At 46.2% G+C, this 24314-nt stretch overlaps 1 protein-coding gene across 2 annotated transcripts in view; it reads left to right on the forward strand.

The window, feature by feature from the left end:
- MMP25 (matrix metallopeptidase 25) overlaps positions 1–24314 on the forward strand; it is a 55627-nt gene that overhangs the window by 22044 nt on the left and 9269 nt on the right. For both annotated transcript variants that reach the window (XM_083152231.1, XM_083152230.1), the window contains exons 2-9: positions 8321–8453; positions 8541–8673; positions 9859–10127; positions 10337–10513; positions 10595–10679; positions 21407–21489; positions 21567–21719; positions 22232–22489. In XM_083152231.1, the coding sequence (XP_083008357.1) occupies positions 8321–8453; positions 8541–8673; positions 9859–10127; positions 10337–10513; positions 10595–10679; positions 21407–21489; positions 21567–21719; positions 22232–22489 (1291 nt within the window). The remainder of the gene's footprint in view (positions 1–8320; positions 8454–8540; positions 8674–9858; positions 10128–10336; positions 10514–10594; positions 10680–21406; positions 21490–21566; positions 21720–22231; positions 22490–24314) is intronic.

Raw genomic sequence — 24314 nt, forward strand, 5'->3', positions numbered from 1 at the left:
TGCACAGTGCTGCTCCTGATACATTGTATACACGCCTGCTATATACTGCACAGTGCTGCTTCTGATACATTGTATACACGCCTGATATATACTACACAGTGCTGCTCCTGATACATTGTATACACGCCTGCTATATACTGCACAGTGCTGCTACTGATACATTGTATACACGCCTGCTATATACTACACAGTGCTGCTACTGATACATTGTATACACGCCTGCTATATACTGCACAGTGCTGCTACTGATACATTGTATACACGCCTGCTATATACTGCACAGTGCTGCTCCTGATACATTGTATACACGCCTGCTATATACTGCACAGTGCTGCTCCTGATACATTGTATACACGCCTGCTATATACTGCACAGTGCTGCTACTGATACATTGTATACACGCCTGCTATATACTACACAGTGCTGCTACTGATACATTGTATACACGCCTGCTATATACTACACAGTGCTGCTACTGATACATTGTATACACGCCTGCTATATACTACACAGTGCTGCTACTGATACATTGTATACACGCCTGCTATATACTACACAGTGCTGCTACTGATACATTGTACACACACCTGCTATATACTGCACAGTGCTGCTACTGATACATTGTACACACGCCTGCTATATACTACACAGTGCTGCTACTGATACATTGTATACACGCCTGCTATATACTACACAGTGCTGCTACTGATACATTGTATACACGCCTGCTATATACTACACAGTGCTGCTACTGATACATTGTATACACGCCTGCTATATACTACACAGTGCTGCTCCTGATACATTGTATACACACCTGCTATATACTACACAGTGCTGCTACTGATACATTGTATACACGCCTGCTATATACTGCACAGTGCTGCTACTGATACATTGTATACACGCCTGCTATATACTGCACAGTGCTGCTACTGATACATTGTATACACGCCTGCTATATACTGCACAGTGCTGCTACTGATACATTGTATACACGCCTGCTATATACTGCACAGTGCTGCTACTGATACATTGTATACACGTCTGCTATATACTGCACAGTGCTGCTACTGATACATTGTATACACACCTGCTATATACTGCACAGTGCTGCTACTGATACATTGTATACACGCCTGCTATATACTACACAGTGCTGCTCCTGATACATTGTATACACGCCTGCTATATACTGCACAGTGCTGCTACTGATACATTGTATACAAGCCTGCTATATACTACACAGTGCTGCTACTGATACATTGTATACACGCCTGCTATATACTGCACAGTGCTGATACTGATACATTGTATACACGCCTGCTATATACTGCACAGTGCTGCTACTGATACATTGTATACACACCTGCTATATACTGCACAGTGCTGCTACTGATACATTGTACACACGCCTGCTATATACTACACAGTGCTGCTACTGATACATTGTATACACGCCTGCTATATACTACACAGTGCTGCTACTGATACATTGTACACACGCCTGCTATATACTACACAGTGCTGCTACTGATACATTGTATACACGCCTGCTATATACTACACAGTGCTGCTACTGATACATTGTATACACGCCTGCTATATACTACACAGTGCTGCTACTGATACATTGTATACACACCTGATCTATACACTACACAGTGCTGCTACTGATACATTGTATACACGCCTGCTATATACTGCACAGTGCTGCTACTGATACATTGTATACACGCCTGCTATATACTACACAGTGCTGCTACTGATACATTGTATACACGCCTGCTATATACTGCACAGTGCTGCTACTGATACATTGTATACACGCCTGCTATATACTGCACAGTGCTGCTACTGATACATTGTATACACACCTGCTATATACTACACAGTGCTGCTACTGATACATTGTATACACGCCTGCTATATACTGCACAGTGCTGCTACTGATACATTGTATACACGCCTGCTATATACTGCACAGTGCTGCTACTTATACATTGTATACACGCCTGATATATACTACACAGTGCTGCTACTGATACATTGTATACACGCCTGATATATACTACACAGTGCTGCTCCTGATACATTGTATACACGCCTGCTATATACTGCACAGTGCTGCTACTGATACATTGTATACACGCCTGCTATATACTACACAGTGCTGCTACTGATACATTGTATACACACCTGATATATACACTACACAGTGCTGCTACTGATACATTGTATACACGCCTGCTATATACTGCACAGTGCTGCTACTGATACATTGTATACACGCCTGCTATATACTGCACAGTGCTGCTACTGATACATTGTATACACACCTGATATATACACTACACAGTGCTGCTACTGATACATTGTATCCACACCTGCTATATACTGCACAGTGCTGCTACTGATACATTGTATACACACCTGCTATATACTGCACAGTGCTGCTACTGATACATTGTATACACATCTGCTATATACTTCACAGTGCTGCTACTGATACATTGTATCCACACCTGCTATATACTACTATATACTGCACAGTGCTGCTACTGATACATTGTATACACACCTGCTATATACTACTATATACTGCACAGTGCTGCTACTGATACATTGTATACACACCTGCTATATACTACTATATACTGCACAGTGCTGCTACTGATACATTGTATCCACACCTGCTATATACTACTATATACTTCACAGTGCTGCTACTGATACATTGTATACACACCTGCTATATACTACTATATACTATACAGTGCTGCTACTGATACATTGTATACACACCTGCTATATACTACTATATACTGCACAGTGCTGCTACTGATACATTGTATACACACCTGCTATATACTACTATATACTGCACAGTGCTGCTACTGATACATTGTATACACACCAGCTATATACTACTATATACTGCACAGTGCTGCTACTGATACATTGTATACACACCTGCTATATACTACGATATACTGCACAGTGCTGCTACTGATACATTGTATACACACCTGCTATATATTACTTTATACTGCACAGTGCTGCTACTGATACATTGTATATATGCCTGCTATATACTGCACAGTGCTGCTACTGATACATTGTATATATGCCTGCTATATACTACACAGAGCTGCTCCTGATACATTGTATACACACCTGCTATATACTCAGGGGCGGATTTAGGGATGAGGGCGCCCCTAGGCACACCAATAATCTTGCCCCCCCCCCCCCCACCTTATTGTATTATTTTTATTGATTACTTATAAGCCCTAATTTGATAATAGCCAATATAATGATTTATTTTTAAAAAGCCACTAACTGTGACGTGTTCTTTTATTATGAATACATTACTAAGTAGGACAGTTACAGGGGCAGTATCTGCATGTCCTATCCATTTACACTCTATTTAAGATGGAATATAGTACAGTACAGGGGATATTTTGCAGGTATTGGTATATTTTGGGCTGACAGTACCATCACAGGCATCCAAGTGCCGCCCCTAGGCACGTGCCTAATGGGAAATTCGGCTCTGTATATACTTCACAGTGCTGCTACTGATACATTGTATACACACCTGCTATATACTACACAGTGCTGCTCCTGATACATTGTATACACGCCTGCTATATACTGTATATACAGCACAGTGTGCTGCTTGTTTTAAGCCACCTCTTCCTGGTCCTTGTATCTTCAGCCTGGCTCTGTATGTGTGGTCTGTGCAGTCTCACCTGTCATATAATTAGACCATTACCTTGTGTCTGGCTGCCCAGTAGGCTTGTCCATTCTTCACCGCTCTGATTGGTTACTGCTTCCTATATTACCCAGTCTGCCCTATATTAATGGCTGGTTATAATGTTAAGGCTGGTTGCAAGGTGACAGTGTAGTACATTACAGCTGGGTGCAAGGTGAAACTGATGCTCTAGCCCAGCAGTCCTCCTGGGTGCTAAAGCTTTGCCTATAGCATCCGCCTTTCCTGGGTGAATTAGGTCCACCCAGTACTCAGATGCCCCCAGGTCTTCTAATGGACAAGGCTGCTACAGGAGGCTAAGCAAGACAAATACAGACAAAAAGAAAGGACTAGACAGACAAAGAACAAAAGGTACACTATTGTGTGAGACTGGCACTGGCCACTGTGGCAGATGGTGCACACCAGCGTCTCTGTACTGTAAATATTAGCATGTAATTCAGGGTAGTGGCTGCGGTGTAGTGTAACAGTCACTGATAGCGTCTAAATGCAGTATTGAGAAACACTGGTTACTGGCAGACGGACTACTGGACCGGACTGCGGAGCTGTACCGATACAAACACACTGATACACAGGAATGTGGGAGTAACCGCAAATAGCAACTAAGTACCTATACACACTGGCAGACGGACTACTGGACTGGACTGCGGAGCTGTACTGATACAAACACACTGACACACAGGAATGTGGGAGTAACTGCAAATAGCAACTAAGTACCGGTACACACTGGCAGATGGACTTACTGGACTGGACTGCGGAGCTGTACTGATACAAACACACTGACACACAGGAATGTGGGATTAACCGCAAATAGCAACTAAGTACCTATACACACTGGCAGATGGACTACTGGACCGGACTGCGGAGCTGTACCGATACAAACACACTGATACACAGGAATGTGGGAGTAACCGCAAATAGCAACTAAGTACCGGTACACACTGGCAGATGGACTACTGGACTGGACTGCAGAGCTGTACTGATACAAACAGATCTACGGATTTTGATTGTCTCGCTTGGGGCTTGTATGAGTGCTATAGCACTAGCCAGTGCAGATATACCCCCTTCCCCTTTCCCCCATAACTGATAAAAACACACAGGAATGTGGGAGTAACCGCAAATAGCAACTAAGTACCGATACACACTGGCAGATGGATTACTGGACCGGACTGCGGAGCTGTACCAATACAAACACACTGACACACCGGAATGTGGGAGTAACTGCAAATAGCAACTAAGTACCGGTACACACTGGCAGATGGACTACTGGACCGGACTGCGGAGCTGTACCAATACAAACACACTGACACACAGGAATGTGGGAGTAACTGCATATAGCAACTAAGTACCGGTACACACTGGCAGATGGACTACGGAGCTGTACTGATACAAACACACTGACACACAGGAATGTGGGAGTAACTGCAAATAGCAACTAAGTACCTATACACACTGGCAGATGGACTACTGGACTGGACTGCAAAGCTGTACTGATACAAACACACTGACACACAGGAATGTGGGAGTAACTGCATATAGCAACTAAGTACCGGTACACACTGGCAGATGGACTACTGGACCGGACTGCGGAGCTGTACCAATACAAACACACTGACACAGGAATGTGGGAGTAACTGCATATAGCAACTAAGTACCGGTACACACTGGCAGATGGACTACTGGACTGGACTGCGGAGCTGTACTGATACAAACAGATCTATGGATTTTGATTGTCTCGCTTGGGGCTTGTATGAGTGCTATAGCACTAGCCAGTGCAGATATACCCCCTTCCCCTTTCCCCCATAACTGATAAAAACACACAGGAATGTGGGAGTAACCGCAAATAGCAACTAAGTACCGGTACACATGGACAGATGGACTACTGGACTGGACTGCAGGGCTGTACTGATACAAACACACTGACACACAGGAATGTGGGAGTAACTGCAAATAGCAACTAAGTACCGGTACACACTGGCAGATGGACTACTGGACCGGACTGCGGAGCTGTACCAATACAAACACACTGACACACAGGAATGTGGGAGTAACTGCATATAGCAACTAAGTACCGATACACACTGGCAGATGGACTACTGGACCGGACTGCGGAGCTGTACCAATACAAACACACTGACACACAGGAATGTGGGAGTAACCGCAAACAGCAACTAAGTACCGATACACACTGGCAGATGGACTACGGAGCTGTACTGATACAAACACACTGACACACAGGAATGTTGGAGTAACTGCAAATAGCAACTAAGTACCGGTACACACTGGCAGATGAACTACTGGACCGGACTGCGGAGCTGTACCAATACAAACACACTGACACACAGGAATGTGGGAGTAACCGCAAACAGCAACTAAGTACCGATACACACTGGCAGATGGACTACTGGACTGGACTGCGGAGCTGTACTGATACAAACACACTGACACACAGGAATGTGGGAGTAACTGCATATAGCAACTAAGTACCGGTACACACTGGCAGATGAACAAACTGACTACTGAATCCGCATAAGCAGAATAGAAACAGACTTACGAACAGGGCAGGACATGGGTATCAAACAGAACATAAACAGAAGCTCCAATGAAGCTAGTATCAGCTGGGGGTAAACAGGACCCAACAGCACATTGCAAATGAGGGGTGACAGCAAGCTCTGAGAAACAGGATCCAGCTAGGTAATAGCAGTACTTGACAGGATCTGTTCAGAATGACACCGGCTTCGTCAGGAAATGCACACTATACAGGATGAGGATAAGTCAGGGTAGTTCAGAGTAACATAGGCAAGGACGGAGTATAACCAGCCAAGGATCTAGTGCAGGCTGGGTAAAATAGGAAGCATTTCCCAATCAGGATGGCCAAGAATGGACAAGCCTATTGACACACTGATTCACTGCAGCTGGGAAGCCAGACACAAGGTAATGACCTAATTATGTGACAGGTGAGACTGCACAGACCACACAGAGTCAGGCTGCAGTTACAGGGATCAGCCAGAGGCGGCTCATGCCACTGATATATTGTATACATGCTTGCTATACTTTGTATATACAGCTTTTTATATACTGTTTGTTACCTCCTATCCTGCTGTTAGTATTTTGAATGGTTCTCCGGCTAATTAGCTCCCATCTCTAATTTTTCAAACACATGACCATTAGAAGCTGTACACATGGCAGAAGCTGATTGGCTTTAGCACCACTTATCATTCATAACGAGTTTTATCCTTCTATGGGGCCGATGTACTAAGCCTTGAAGAGTAATAAATTGGAGAAATAGAGATGTCTCTGGCGCTGTGGGCATTTGCTGAGTGTATTATATGCCAGCAGCCTCTACGGTAAAGGGATGCCACCCTCTAATTACAAAACTAGAAACAATACCGTTGGCGCTGGGCATATAATTAATGACACAAACGGACAGTATTTAATTAAAAGGAAACAATATACAAATATCACAAAAGTATCACAATAATTGCAACATACATACTAAAAAACAATTATATCTACACTAAAACGGGCTATTGGCTGGTGGATTACATCTCCATGCATGGGGTTCCAATATAATGGTGGTAATTAGTCACTGACTTTGCACTTACATGAAATGCAGACAGGTGCCCTCTTTCTGCATGGAGTGAACACTTGGTTGAAATAAGAGCCAGTTGACACCAGAAGCACAAATGATCTGTGGATTTAGAAGTATCAGCTTCTTAATTCCAATTTTCAGTAGACTGTAGCTCGATGTAGACAGCGGGGGCTCCAATGTGTTTACAGTGGCTGGGATTGATCCACATTACTCCACAGTAGCCATCCTGCTTTAGGGTGCAAGTCCGTTCTGTATCACTGGCACTGATGTAAAGCCGGAGGCCGCCTTGATGTCACTCAGTGGGCAGCAGTGGGCAGGTCCCTGGAGTTTTTTTAGGGGACTGCGGCTTAGAGTACAGATGCCGCTTTCTGACCGGACAGGTACTACGCTGCAGTCAGCCGTATGTGGGGGTGTCAAGGCCGCTGTATGGCATACAGGTACCGTTTCCATCAGTCTCTGCAGTTCTGCTACTCTGTATGTGGGCTCCGTGGCAGTGCCTAGGGGTGTCAGCGACCTCCAGACTACCCTGCTCGGAGCACAGTAGCCACTCCTATGCCGTTTGCTCGGGTCCTTAATTAGCAGCGGCTGGGGGTGTCAGGAATTGGGTGGGTCTCAGTCCCCTGGAGCTCTCACTGTGCAGAGCGATAGATTGATCTTCATTAATTATATGCTCAGCGCCAACGGTATTGTTTCTTGTTTTGTAATAAATTGGAGAGATGGGAGCGGATGGGCTGCTACATTATCTCTCTCCAAGGGTTAGTACATCTCCCTCACACTGAGCCCCGATATCTCATGTGCTGTGTGTGTTACCCTGTTATAAGCATTACAGTAATGCCATGTTATTGCCATCCCTTCGCACCTGGTACTGCTCCGGTTCCATCCGTCACTTCGGTGTTACAGTGACACCATAGGGGATTATTCCTGCTTCCTATAGTGACTCCGGTTCTCCATGTCACACACAGGACTGGCTGACACGATACGGCTACCTGCCACTCCCGGACCCCTACTCCGCTCAGCAGCAGACACTGGATGGACTGATCAAAGCAGTGAAGACCATGCAGAGATTCGCTGGCCTGAAGGAAACCGGGGAGCTGGGTGAGTAAGAGAGAACACGCCCCCGTACCCCGAGTCTCAGAGATTGTACTCGTCCCAAAATTCACCGCTCTCTCCTCTTGCTGCTAGATGACCAGACCGTCGCCATGATGCACAGACCTCGTTGTTCTCTTCCTGACGTCATCATGACACCGGAGGGACGCCGCAAAAAGCGTTACGCCCTGAGTGGGGCGGTGTGGCCAAAGCAGCTCCTGACCTGGAGGTAAGATGGCTCCTGGGAGAAGGGGGGGGGGGGGGAAGGATTTGTGAGACTTCACCACAAAGCACATTATGTCCAAACACATTCTGATGGAGAACTGGAGTCGGAATCCCTTGTTGAAGCTGCCTTGTAAAGTTGCTTTAATCCTCAGCCCCCACCACAATAACAAAGAAGTCATACTAACGTAGTGACATAGGAACAAACAGCAATACCTGCCAAATAGGGTTACAGCATACAGGTTTAATGGTGGACCAGTGGTCCATTCGGCAGTCCACAGCCTGTCATATCACCTGCGCAGCTGGTCCACCTTCATGAGCAGTGACCGCCTACCCTGGAAACACTTCTGGCAGGAGAGCACAGGTGCTGCTAATCAGACCAACCCTGATCACATCACGCTGCTCTATAACCTGGCCCAGATCCTTCACATTACCTTCATCTGGAAGTATTATCCAAGAGGGGCATCGGGGTGATTGACCACCAGAGGAGAGTTCCGGGTCGCACACACACACACAATATACATATATATATACACACATTTATACAGCACAGGTGTGGCTTGACGACAACGTTTCAGATATTTATTAACTGTTTTCAAGTCATATAAAATGTGCACATTACATACCTTTATACATGTTTTACCTGTGAATAGCGGCAGTGGGCGGCGCGGCGTGGTGCGCCGGATAACAGTGGCCACCAATGATGATGTCATTAAACGCCTACAGCAAGCCACCAATGACTAACAGTGTACCATCACCAGGGCAACATAACAACAGGCTGAAATAAAGAGATTATAGGAACTTCATGGATACTGCAATAAACACATATGTTAGCGGAAGCATTGCATATGCTGTACTTTCCTTCAGGCCTCTTGGTGCTATGACATCTAATATAAATATCCATCTGGCTTCACATTGCAGCAGTCTTAGTGACCGGTCTTCCCCACGAATGGAAGCTGGAACTGTATCTATGATATGATAACGGAGCGAGCTAAGAGGGTGACCTAGCAACTGGCTGCTCGCTGGGACCAGATACAAGTGCTTTGTGTATTGCCGAACTGTCCGGCATCATAGGGCAATACGCAAAGCACTTGCATTTTGTTCCTTCCCTAGTTGTCTGAGTGCCACACCTGTGCGGTCAACATTACACTACACACACACCCCTGGTGAGATAAGATTGCCTGTGTTGCAGAGTGAAGAGCTTCCCCATATCATTGGATCAGAGGACCACTCGGGACCTCATCAGGAGCGCTCTCTCAGTGTGGAGCCGGGAGACGCAGCTCAGCTTTACAGAGACCCAGGATGAAGCTGACCTACGTGTTAGCTTTGTGGGGGGATCTCATATGGATGGGTACCCCTTTGATGGCCCTGGGGGTACCCTTGGACATGCCTTCTTTCCTGGCGTTGGGTCCAGTGCAGGAGAAACACACATGGATGCTGACGAGACGTGGACGTACAATGGTAAGTAGCCAGCAGACGAGTAGACGTATGCAGGTGGGTAGTCCTGCCTGTTCAGCACCTGTGTGGTTGTGATATAGGCATGTTCCCATACTCCCAACCAAGTCACGTGTGGTAAAGGAGCTTGGTGAATGTGCCACAAATCTACTGCAGCATCAGGCCAGGACCTACCTGCAGATAAATCTATGCTCCCCATGTCTTTGTTATCTCAGTGGAACACGGGACAGACCTGTTTGCAGTGGCCGTACACGAGTTTGGACATGCTCTGGGACTGTTCCATTCATCTGAGGAGAACTCCATCATGAAGCCATACTACCAGGGGACGCTGGGGGACCACAGGAGATACAGACTCTCTCCGGACGACGTGGAGGGAATACAGGCTCTGTATGGTGAGGACAAGCTGCATATCTGCAACTCACACGTTAGCCATGACCACGGATACAGATAGAACTTTATTGTTTTTCATTCAGGTAGAAGAACGCCACATGCTGGGGACACTCCTCCACGCCCCCTGCCCACTCGGCCCATAATTCCCCCACAGGGGCCAACGTACCAGTAAGTACAAAGATCAAGGTAATGATGAGTGACAGAAAGGCGACAAGTGGCCAACAGGCTCTTATCCATTTAATATCTAATCCCAGACTTCCCAGTATATTTAGCAGTCTGTGATGTGGGACAGTGTCCAAAGCCTTACTGATGTCTAGATAAGCTACGTCTACGGCCCCTCATTTATTTAGTATTTTATTCACAAGAAAGTCAGTAAATCCATGCTATGTGACATCTGGTAAATTGCTGATCTTAAGCTATGCCACTACTCTCTTAATAGTGTGTCCATTACTTTCCCTACTACTGATGTGAGGCTCACTGGTCGGTAGTTACTTGCATCTTCCTTGCTTCCTCTTTTTGGCAGTGGTACTACGTTAACTCTTTCCCAGTGCTCTGGGATTACTCCTGTAACTAGTGACTGGTGTAATAATTCTGTAAAGCTATTTTAGTATATTTAGATGTATCCCATCTTGCCCAAGTAAATTATTCACTTTCAGATTTGAGAGTTCTGTTAGGACCGTCTCCTTTGTAAATGTACTTTCATCCACTTTATTTTACCGACTGCCCTGCAAAATAACTGTGGCCCGTTCCCTTCTTCTGTAGTAAATACTAAGCAAAAACAATAATTCAGTTGAACTTCTATTACTTGGTCTTAATATTCCTCCATTTCATTTTCTTCTTTCACTCATATATTTAGAAAATGTTTAGCACCCTTTATCTATTGAGCAGGCCATTTTCTCCCCAGCTTCTGCTGTTGCACGGATGACCACCTTCTTATTATTAACAGTTTCTTATATAGCGCAGCAGATTCCGTTACAGTGTCTTATATAGCGCAGCAGATTCCGTTACAGTGTCTTATATAGCGCAGCAGGTTCCAGTACAGTGTTACAGTATAGAGCAGCAGATTCCGTTACAGTGTCTTATATAGCGCAGCAGATTCCGTCACAGTGTCTTATATAGCGCAGCAGATTCCGTTACAGTGTCTTATATAGCGCAGCAGATTCCGTTACAGTGTCTTATATAGTGCAGCAGATTCCGTTACAGTGTCTTATATAGCGCAGCAGATTCGGTTACAGTGTCTTATATAGAGCAGCAGATTCCGGTACAGTGTCTTATATAGCGCAGCAGATTCCGTTACAGTGTCTTATATAGCGCAGCAGATTCCGTTACAGTGTCTTATATAGCGCAGCAGATTCCGTTACAGCGTCTGATATAGCGCAGCAGATTCCGTTACAGCGTCTTATATAGCGCAGCAGATTCCGTTACAGTGTCTTATATAGCGCAGCAGATTCCGTTACAGTGTCTTATATAGCGCAGCAGATTCTGTTACAGTGTCTTATATAGCGCAGCAGATTCCGTTGCAGCGTCTGATATAGCGCAACAGATTCCGTTACAGCGTCTTATATAGCGCAGCAGATTCTGTTACAGCGTCTTATATAGCGCAGCAGATTCTGTTACAGTGTCTTATACAGCGCAGCAGATTCTGTTACAGTGTCTTATATAGCGCGGCAGATTCCGTTACAGCGTCTCATATAGCGCAGCAGATTCCGTTACAGTTTCTTATATAGCGCAGTAGATTCCGTTCGTGTCTTATTTAGCGCAGCAGATTCCGTTACAGTGTCTTCTATAGCGCAGCAGATTCCGTTACAGGTTCTTATATAGCGCAGCAGATTCCGTTACAGAGTCTTATATAGCGCAGCAGATTCCATTACAACGTCTTATATAGCACAGCAGATTCCGTTACAGTGTCTTATATAGCGCAGCAGATTCCGTTACAGTGTCTTATATAGCACAGCAGATTCCGTTACAGCGTCTTATATAGCGCAGCAGATTCCGTTACAGGTTCTTATATAGCGCAGCAGATTCCGTTACAGCGTCTTATATAGCGCAGCAGATTCCGTTACAGCGTCTTATATAGCGCAGCAGATTCCGTTACAGTGTCTTATATAGCGCAGCAGATTCCGTTACAGTGTCTTATATAGCGCAGCAGATTCCGTTACAGCGTCTTATATAGCGCAGCAGATTCCATTACAGGTTCTTATATAACGCAGCAGATTCCGTTACAGCGTCTTATATAGCGCAGTAGATTCCAATGCAGCGTCTTATATAGCGCAGCAGATTCCGTTACAGTTTCTTATATAGCGCAGTAGATTCCGTTAGTGTCTTATATAGCGCAGCAGATTCCGTTACAGCGTCTTATATAGCGCAGCAGATTCCGTTACAGTGTCTTATATAGCGCAGCATATTCCGTTACAGCGTCTTATATAGCGCAGCAGATTCCGTTACAGGTTCTTATATAGCGCAGCAGATTCCGTTACAGTGTCTTCTATAGCGCAGCAGATTCCATTACAGCGTCTTATATAGCGCAGCAGATTCCGTTACAGCGTCTTATATAGCGCAGCAGATTCCGTTACATTGTCTGATATAGCGCAGCAGATTCCGTTACAGTGTCTTATATAGCGCAGCAGATTCCGTTACAGCGTCTTATATAGCGCAGCAGATTCCGTTACAGCGTCTTATATAGCGCAGCAGATTCCGTTACAGCGTCTTATATAGCGCAGCAGATTCCGTTACAGGTTCTTATATAGCGCAGCAGATTCCGTTACAGTGTCTTCTATAGCGCAGCAGATTCCATTACAGCGTCTTATATAGCGCAGCAGATTCCGTTACAGCGTCTTATATAGCGCAGCAGATTCCGTTACAGTGTCTGATATAGCGCAGCAGATTCCGTTACAGTGTATTATATAGCGCAGCAGATTCCGTTACAGTGTCTTATATAGAGCAGCAGATTCCATTACAGTGTCTTATATAGCGCAGCAGATTCCGTTGTGCTTTACAATTGTAAACCGAGATAAAACAAACTATGTAATAACAGACAGACTTGGAGGTAGGAGGGCCTTGCTGCAAGTTTACAATCTATAGGGACATAGGAGGGAAACACAAGGACAGGCACCAGTAATAGCATAGCAGTCCCAACAAGTTACAAGTCCAGAATGGAAGCTATATAATACATAAGTGCCTCAGAGGGTTATGTGTGTGGTATATAAATATGATAGGCTTGCCTGAAGAGGTGAGTTTTCAGGGAACACTTGAAGGTTTGGAGGCTAGTGGAGAGTCTTATTGTGCGTGGAAGGGCATTCCATAGGGTGGGAGCAACCCAATGAAAGTCCTGTAATAGTGAATGGGAGCTAGTGATCCGTGCAGAAGAGAGACGCAGATCATGTGCAGAGCGGAGCGGTCGAGATGGGAGATATTTTGTGATAAGTGCAGAGATATATGCTGGTGCAGTATGGTTAATAGCTTTATATGCGAGTAGAAGTGTTTTATATTGAATACGGTAAGATACAGGTAACCAATGTAGGGACTGGCAGAGCGGATCAGCAGACGATGAGCATCTAACAAGGAAGATCAGCCTAGCAGCAGCATTTTGAATGGATTGCAGTGGTGAGAGTCTGTTCTTGGGAAGACCAGTTAGGAGACTATTGCAATAATCAATGCGGGATATAATGAGTGCATGGATAAGAGATTTAGTAGTGTCTTGTGTGAGATACGGTCATATTTTGGATATGTTGTTTAGATGCATGTAACATGATTTGGAGACAGATTGATTGTGGGGAAGAAAGGACAGTTCAGAGTCGAGGATGACCCCTAGGCAACGAGCTTGTGCGGTAGGTAAATTGTCGAGTTGTCAACAGTGATGGAGATATCAGGATGGTAACTGTTCTTAGTTGGCGGGAATATAAGTAATTCCATTTTGGAAATATTGAGTTTGAGTTGGCGAGAAGACATCCAAGATGAGATGGCAGAGAGACAATCAGAGACTCGACCCAAAAACCACTGGTGACAACTCTGGGGTTGATATATAGATTTAAGTATCATCCGCATATTAGTGATACTGAAATACAAAAGAGCTCATTAGTTTACCAAGCGAGGAGGTATAGATTGAGAAAAGCATAGGACCTAAGACTGAGCCTTGCGGAACTCAGACTGACAGAGGTAGTGAAGAGGAAGTAGAGTCAGAGAAGCGAACACTGAAAAAGCGATCAGATAGGTAAGATATGAACCAGGAAAGGGCTGTATCATTAAGACCTAGGGAGTGCAGTGTTTGTAGGAGAAGAGTGTGATCCACAGTGTCAAACGCAGCAGAAACATCTAGAAGAAGAAGTAGTGAGTAATGGCCTTTAGACTTAACAGTTACCAGACCATTCACCACTTTAGTCAGTGCTGTCTCAGTGGACTGTTGGGAACAAAAGCCTGACTGAAGTGGGTGTAACAGGCTGTTAGAGTTAAGAAAGTGTGTGAGGCGAGAGTAGACAACTCACTCTAGTAGCTTGGAGAGGCATGGGAGCTGAGATATAGGACGGTAGTTAGAGAGAGAGTTTGGGTCAGTAATCACTGCTTGTTTAAACAGAGTAGGAAAAGTACCAGTAGCAAGAGAGAGATTGCAGATTTTAGTTAAGGTTGGGATAAGCACAGGAGATAGATTTTTAATGACTTGCGCTGGTATAGGATCGAGAGGAGAGGTATTAGAGTAAGAGGATAAGAAGAGTGCGGATACTTCCTTTTCATTTGTGGGCTCAAATGAAGAGAAAGTGCCAGAGGGTTCAGGTGGGGAAGAAAGTGGTTTAGAGGTTAAGAAAGAGGATACCATTTCATCTTGGATGTTATCAATCTTAAAGTAGGAGGCAAGTTCTTGTGCACTGATGGTAGCCAGTGGGGGAGGAGTGGGAGGGTACAGAAGAGACTTAAAGGTGTTAAAAAGTCACTTAGGGTTGGTGGCATGAGAAGAGATGAGAGATTGGTAGTATGTTTGTTTGGCAGTGTCCAAAGCATTGCAGTAGGAGTGGTAGCTAGTCTTATATGTGAGGAAATCAGTAATATTACGAGATTTACGCCATTGGCGTTCAACTTTACGTGACTGATTTCGTAGTTGTCTTGTTGTGTTGGAGTGCCACGGTTGGCATCTAAGCTTACGTGGGGTGTAATGGGAAGCTGGAGCCACTTCATCAAGGGCTGTTTCAAGAGTCTGGTAGAGGTGGGAAACAGCAGAGTCAGGAGAGGTAAATGTAGAAATTAGTGAGAGCTGTTGTTGGAGGGAGGTGGAAAGTTGTGGAAGATTAATAGCATTAGTATTTCTGCGGGTTAGAGTAGGCTTGCATGATTTCAGTGTCAGTGAGCTTGGGGTAATGGAGGAGAGTGAGAGGGTAATGAGATTGTGATCAGAGAGAGGGAAGGGAGTGTTAGTAAAATCAGAGACTGAGCACAGCCTGGTGAAAACAAGGTCAAGGCAGTGGCCTTCCTCCTGAGTAGAGGCGTCGGACCACTGGGAGAGGCCAAGAGAGGAGGTTAGAGAGAGGAGCTAGGAATCAATCTGTCAATAGCAATATAGAAGTCACCCACGATGATGGTCGAGATGTCAGAGGATGAGAAATGGGGGAGCCAAGCAGAGAAATCTTCTAGAAATTGAGGTTTGGGAAGCCCAGGTGGGCGATAGATGGCAGCAACACGCAGAGAGAAAGGGGAAAAATCCTAATGGAGTGTACTTCAAATGATGTAAATGTGAGTGAAGGAACTGGTGGTAGAATTGAGTATGTGAAGGCTTGTGACAGTAATATACTAACCCCACCTCCTTTACAGTTACCAGGCCTGGAGGTGTGAGTGAAATGGAAACCTCCATGTGACAGTGCTGCAGGTGATGCCGTGTCTAATTGTGTGACCATGTTACAGTTACCAGGCCTGGAGGTGTGAGTGAGGCGGAAACCACCATGTGACAGTGCTGCAGGCGAGGCCGTGTCTGATTGTGTGACCATGTTACAGTTACCAGGCCTGGGGGTGTGAGTGAAGTGGAAACCACCATGTGACAGTGCTGCAGGCGATGTCGTGTCTGACTGTGTGACCATGTTACTGTTACCAGGCCTGGGGGTGTCAGTGAAGTGGAAACCACCATGTGACAGTGCTGCAGGCGAGGCTGTGTCTGACTGTGTGACCATGTTACAGTTACCAGGCCTGGAGGTGTGAGTGAGGCGGAAACCACCATGTGACAGTGCTGCAGGCGAGGCTGTGTCTGATTGTGTGAGCCAGGTTTCTGTAATGGCCATCAGGTTGAAGTTGTGAGAGATGAAGAGGTCATGGATGGATGTTCATCTGCATATAAGTGAAACTGAAATCCAAAAGAGCTGATTAGTTTGCCAAGCGAGGAGATATAGATTGAGAAAAGCAGAGCCTGAATGCACACTTAAGTTGTTTGGTGTGTGGTGGGAGGCATGTGATATTTATGAGGTTAGCTGAGTTTCTATAAGGCTCAGAACCAGTAGAATCTGGGTGGGTCAGGTGGTTGGGGCCTGGGTTTGGTGATATGTCACCAGCTAATAAGATTAGAATGGAGAGATAGATATAGGTGGATGTTTGTGGTTTTTGTATCGGTGGTGGGATGTGGATGTGAAAGTACAAGTAGAGAAGTAAGTAAATAGCTCATGAGTGTTTAGAAGAGGGGAGTGAATAATGGAAGAGGCAATGGGGCAGGTGTATTAGGCCTTAACAAGAGATAAATGCCAGGGTGATAAGGAGAGATAAACCTCCAGCCAATCACCTGCTACCTGCCATGTTACAGGCTGTGTTTGAAAAAAGTCAGTTAGGTGCTGATTGGCTGAACGTTTATCTCTCCTTATCACCCTTGCATTTATCTCTTGTTAAGGCTTAATACATCTGCCCCATTGTGCACTGAGTGGTGAGTGTCAGAGAGATTAAAAGATGGTAGAAGTTTGGTGAGTATTCCACATAATGAAATGAGACGTAGCAGTTTGGTGAGCATGATGTGATTGGTGTATGTTATGCTGTGTACACACGGGGGCGATAGGGGCTATAATCGCCAGTGATGTGAGTGTGCCCCGGCGATAAATCGCCGGGTGCGTCGTTCCCGTTTTCTGCCCCATTGTCATCGCTGGTCGCAGGAGTACCAGCTAATTACCTCTGCGGCACCCCCAGCAGAGGTTCCCCTTCATCAGCGACCATCTCTGGTTGCTGATGAAAAGGAGACACTGGGCAATATATCTCCCCCCGTGTGTACGCACCTTTAGAGATAGGGATAAGTATAGTAATAATGTGTAATAAGTATTGTATTTACCTTACTTGAAGTTGTTCAATGTTTTTCAACTGTTCTCTATGAGTAATTCCCACTTTGTAATTTCTCACTTAGTATATTTCTAACTTCTAGAACCGCCCTCTATGTGAACAGATATACCACCAGGTCTAATTAGGAGAGCCTACAGCTGAGGTCACATGACCAGCTAATCAAAGGACATAAATTAGCCTGGGTTAAATAAACACTAGGCAAAACATATACTCCAATACAATTTGCCTCAGTGACCACAGCTTCCATCAGGTACTACAAAGACTAGAAACACATTAACAATACAACACTGGTTATGCAATGGGCAAAATACAGATTAGCAGTTATAGTGACTAATGTAAATCACGTACATTGTATATTACTGCAATGGGCTCATAGGAGTTTATGCAGAGCAGACTGCTGGGACTTGTAGTGCTGACACATGTCATCACGTACATAGTATATTACCGCACTGCAGACTGCTGGGACTTGCGGTGCTTCTTGTCATTACTATTTGTACATGCTGCCACACCAGCCGTTACCTGCCTGTAACCACAGCGACTTCCTCCCAAGTTACATCAGGGACATTACAGTCTCCTGTGGTTACTGCTGTTCTAGTGACACCCTGCTATAGGTACCGGGCCAGTTCCTTCCCCTGGCCTGGTGGTCTATAGAATGGGATACGGTCACCAGGTCTACAACAACTAGGTCACCATGCATGGAGGTCGACAGGGTCTCTGATTTATTTATATATATATATCTACATACATACACACATACATACATACATACATACATACATATACACCCCCCCCCTCCCCCCCCCCCCCCCCGAATCTGTCCCACTCTGCCCCTCCTCATCACTTGTATCCTCATACGGGGCCTTATTCTAGTTCACTCTTTCTGACAAACTCCTTTTTAGATGGACAAAACCATGTGCACTGCAGGTGGGGCAGATGTAACGGAGAGAATTAGATTTGGGTGGGGTTTTACTTTAAAGTGAGATCTATATTGCAGTGTAAAAATAAAGCAGCCAGTATTTACCCTGCACAGAAACAAAATAACTCACCCAAATCTAATTCTCTCTGCACAAGCAACATCTGCCCCCCTGCAGTGCACATGGTTTTGTCCTAAGAAGGATTTTGTCAGAAAGAGTGAACCAGAATTGCCCCCATAGTTCTGTCCCAGCCATCGGTCCCATTGCACTAGTATCCTTCATGGAATACTATTGGATTATTTGCCTGAGTCCCCCAAACACCCCTGAAGCCTTTTCCTAAAGCAGCCCCGGTGCCATCAGTTCCAGTCCAGGGGAAAACGCAGGATTTTCAGAAGGGGGTTTCCAGAGGGGTGCAGCAAAGCACGGAGATGGACACTTCGGTGACCCAGTATATGCCGGGTCAGTTAAAGTATTATAGATAGACCAAATGTATAATAATAATAATAATAATAATAATAATAATAATTAAAAAAATAAATAAGTATATATATATATATATATATATATATATACATACAGGGGTGTCAACAGCAGTGTAGACCCCTGGGCATAGCAATGTATTGGGGCCCCTACCGATCCTCCAGTGGTAGGGGAAGCTTTGATGTCCCGCGGGTGGCAGGGGGTATTATATCAACCGCTCAGCATGTAGGGCCTAGATCAGTAATTTCCACTAATTACCCCTTTACTGCACAGATGGTGGGAGATGGGGTGGGAGAAGGGGGCATTGGGCTGAATGAAGGGGCCCTGATACATAACTTCCAGGGTGGTAGAGGAGGTTTAATATCCAGAGGAGGGGTGTATAGTGGAGTGGGCTCATTATTCAAAATTTTCTGGTGGGAGGACAGCTTGCTTGACTGCAGATATCTCCAGTTCCCGGTAATAGATTTCTTAGATTTTAATGGAATTAAAAACTAGAGAATCCCACCTACCAAATGGTACTGGGGACTAGGGGATCAGAGTTCAGGAGACAGAGCAATCTGCCCACGAGTATACAATACTACATACCAGGTGTGTGGAGCTGGAGCAGTAACCAGCTGCTGGAAGGCTGATATCTCTGGTTCTGGGAACAGTAGAGACAAGCTACTAGTGTCCTTCAAAGGGGGAGAGTCCCAGCTTTTGGAATATACCCTCAGAAAAACTCTACGTCAGACAGAACCTGAAATATCTGACTGGGAATAGCAATTAACAGGCTTGGATGGGGACCACTGCTTTGAAGTCAGATATCTCCAGTTCCCAAGTGCCGATTTTTACAATTCTTATACCCATGGAAAGAGGGGACCCTCAGCTTTCAGGTAATGGCCCTTAGACTCCTAGGGGGGGGGGGTTCTGGGTACTCAGAACCCCCCCCCCCCCCCCCCGCGTGCGCTACTGCAGTCATTGACTGAAGCTCTGTGGTACAGATAAAGGGGGCTATGTACCAAGCCTTGGAAGGTTATAAAGTACAGCCATGTTTAGGGGATGCACACCGTAACTATATGTAATGAGTTGTTCTCCTTGCTGAGTCTTGTAGTGCGACACAAAGAGAAGAAATGCACGTACACTATACAAATAATACTAATAATTGTACATTTACATAGAGTTGTTTTTTTGCATAATCTTGGCCAAAATGATGATCTGACCCACCACATCAGGTAACCTCATCATACGGTAGGTCCCTCATATTCTGGGGGTTCACATGTACAGCAAGTGGCATCCCAAGCCAGCTCAACCAAACCCCCCAAAGTGTTGTAAAGTGCTGAAATAAGTGTTACATTGTGGTGCCCTGAAGCAGCCCCGTCAGAGCAATCCAGGGGTCCCCACACCCTGAAACTCACCCCACAACTCATATACTACTATATATTAATGTATACAGGTCTTACCTGCTTCAATGTGCACGGATCCTACAATCAGGGACAGGCAGGGAGGTATGCTAGTCCAGACTGAAGGCGCCTCCTGCCTTAGGGCCTTATTCTGGTTGTAAGTCTTTGGGTACAAAAGAAAATATACTCTGAACTGGGCGCTCCTCTTGTGGACACTTTAGGATATGCCAATCAAATTCAATTAAATTAAAATTTGAAGAATACTCCCCTTCTTTGGTGTATTGATTGTTATTTCCTCAATGAAGAATCTTGTTGTTTTCAGTCATCTTCTGAGATTTTCCTCGACGTTATGAAATGAGAGGAAAAAAGGCAAATGTATAGAATAGTCTCCATCGTCTTAGTTTATCATGTTAGAGTCAGTTTCATTGAATTTGATTGGCATATCCTAACGTGTCCATAATAGGAGCGCCCAGTTCAGAGTATATATTCTTTTGTACACGTTTTTGGGGATATGGGGACATATCCCATGACTCAGAACAGGAGAACCCCTATCAGACTAGCGCTAAGAGTTTTTCTTTTGATCCCAATTTCCATGTAAGTCTTTGGGCGCCTGCGCACTCGCTTGTTCGGTGCAGCCTTGCGAATCAACCAGAATAACCATCTTAAAGTGGACATATAAATACGTAATACAACCTGCATAGACATGATCCAGAGTATGGCCATACCCAATACTCGGCCACTGTCACTCATCTGTCCACCGAGAAGCCAGAGGCTTGGCGCATCTGCTAAGCGGGAACCACCATGCATCTTATAACGTCCATTTCCCCAACAGGCCCCGCCCTGCATTCCCTGATCGGTGCTCCGCCCACTTTGATGCAGTTGCCAGCATCCGGGGAGAAGTCTTCTTCTTTAAGAGTAAGACTCCGCTCATATGTCCACATGCCGGTCTATCCGGAAGACCCATCGTTCTGACATTCCCACCCCGTTCTCAGACAGGTACTTCTGGCGAGTGCAGTCTAGCAAGCAGCTGGTCTCCCTGACACCGGCACAGCTCAGTCGCTTCTGGCTGGGGCTGCCCGCCGACCTTCCCAAGGTGGACGCAGTGTATGAGAGGATCAACGACAGCAAAATCATCTTCTTTTCAGGTCAGTGATCACATGCGGAGGACTCCATATACTTTGATGGAAGATGTTCATGCTTATCATGATCAGCTCCTGGCATTACGCTCTGATGTAAGGGTCCCATTCCTTTCCTCTTCAGCCATTCTTCCTGGCTATTCATGATATTGCCAACCCACTGGTTATCCAGCCTTAGAGAGGAGCTGAGTGGGAGATCAGTTTTGGCTTGTTCTCATAACCGTTCCTACTGGGATGGGATAGGACCCCCCCCCCCATCTCACTGATAAGTCAGAGGCACCTGCTGGAACTCACCATAGTTAACAGAAACAAAATGGTGCCCATACCATTGCAAGAATGTACCCAGGGTACTGCCAGCCAGCATGTCAAAGCTTCCATCATGTTGGCAGGCCCAGTGAATGATCCTATTATTACCATTTTGAGCCCCAATTGTCTGAGACACAGGAGTGTCTGAAATAACCGACAAATGTGCCCTCTGTGCCTACAACTGGCAGTGCCCTATCCATTTATCTCCTCTGCAGGTACCAATTACTGGGTGTTTAAAGACACTCTGGCCGAGCCAGGATACCCGCGGCCGCTGACCGATTTTGGGCTCAATGAAGATGGTGTTGACGGAGCCTTTGTCTGGAAACACAACCAGAAGACATACTTCTTCAGGAGGAACCGCTACTGGAGGTTTGATGAAAAGAAAGGCCGTATGGACCATGGCTATCCCCGCGACAGTGGACAGTGGCTGGGACTGCCTACGGAGTTGGACGATGTCATCAGTTGGGTTGATGGTAAGCACAAAGTACACAAACACCAAACATATTCTTACATCTGCCCATACACGTAACAGCCATGGGAGAGCTCCTCCATCACCCTCCTCATACTCCCAACACAACACCCAGCACCCTCTCTGCCCTCCTCATACCCCCAACACAACAATTTCTCTGCCCTCCTCATACCCCCAACACAACAACTTCTCTGCCCTTCTCATACCCCCAACACAACACCCAGCAACCATTATGCCCTCCTCATACCCCCAACACAACACACATCAACCTCTCTGTCCTCCTCATACCCCCAACACAACAACCACTATGCCCTCCTTATACCCCAACATCCCTGCCCTCCTTATACTACAACACCAACCATGCCCTCCTCACACCCCCAACGCAACAACCTCCCTACCCTCCTCATACCCCCAACACAACACACAGCAACCTCTATACCCTCCTTATACCCCCAACACAACACACAGCAACCTCTCTGCCCTCCTCATACTCCCAACACAACACACATCAACCTCTCTGTCCTCCTCATACCCCCAACAAAACAACCACTATGCCCTCCTTATACCCCAACATCCCTGCCCTCCTTATACTACAACACCAACCATGCCCTCCTCACACCCCCAACACAACACACAGCAACCTCTCTGCCCTCCTCATACTCCCAACACAACACGCAACAACCTCTCTACCCTCCTCATACCCCCAACACAACACACAGCAACCTCTCTGCCCTCCTCATACCCCCAACAACACACAGCAACCTCTCTGCCCTCCTCATACCCCCAACAACACACAGCAACCTCTCTGCCCTCCTCATACCCCCAACAACACACAGCAACCTCTCTGCCCTCCTTATACCACAACACCAACCATGCCCTCCTCATACCCCCCAACACAACACGCAACAACCTCTCTGCCCTCCTCATACCCCCAACACGCAGCAACCTCTCTGCCCTCCTCATACCCCCAACACGCAGCAACCTCTCTGCCCTCCTCATACCCCCAACACGCAGCAACCTCTCTGCCCTCCTCATACCCCCAACACGCAGCAACCTCTCTGCCCTCCTCATACCCCCAACACGCAGCAACCTCTCTGCCCTCCTCATACCCCCAACAACACACAGCAACCTCTCTGCCCTCCTTATACCACAACACCAACCATGCCCTCCTCATACCCCTAACACGCAACAACCTCTCTACCCTCCTCATACCCCCAATAACACACAGCAACCTCTATGCCCTCCTCATACACCCAACACACAGCAACCTCTATGCCCTCCTCATACCCCCAACACAAAGCAACCTCTATGCCCTCCTCATACCCCCAACACGCAGCAACCTCTCTACCCTCCTCATACCCCCAATAACACACAGCAACCTCTCTGCCCTCCTCATACCCCCAACACGCAGCAACCTCTATGCCCTCCTCATACCCCCAACACGCAGCAACCTCTCTGCCCTCCTCATACCCCCAACACGCAGCAACCTCACTGCCCTCCTCATACCCCCAACACGCAGCAACCTCACTGCCCTCCTCATAACCCCAACACAAAGCAACCTCTATGCCCTCCTCATACCCCCAACACGCAGCAACCTCTCTACCCTCCTCATACCCCCAATAACACACAGCAACCTCTCTGCCCTCCTCATACCCCCAACACGCAGCAACCTCTCTGCCCTCCTCATACCACCAACACGCAGCAATCTCTCTGCCCTCCTCATACCCCCAACACAATATGCAGCAACCTCTCTGCCCTCCTTATAACCCCAACATGCAGCAACCTCTCTGCCCTCCTCATACCCCCAACACGCAGCAACCTCTCTGCCC

This window comes from Crinia signifera, chromosome 7, assembly GCF_055691185.1.
Source record: "Crinia signifera chromosome 7, ASM5569118v1, whole genome shotgun sequence".
NCBI classification, from domain to species: Eukaryota; Metazoa; Chordata; class Amphibia; order Anura; family Myobatrachidae; genus Crinia; species Crinia signifera.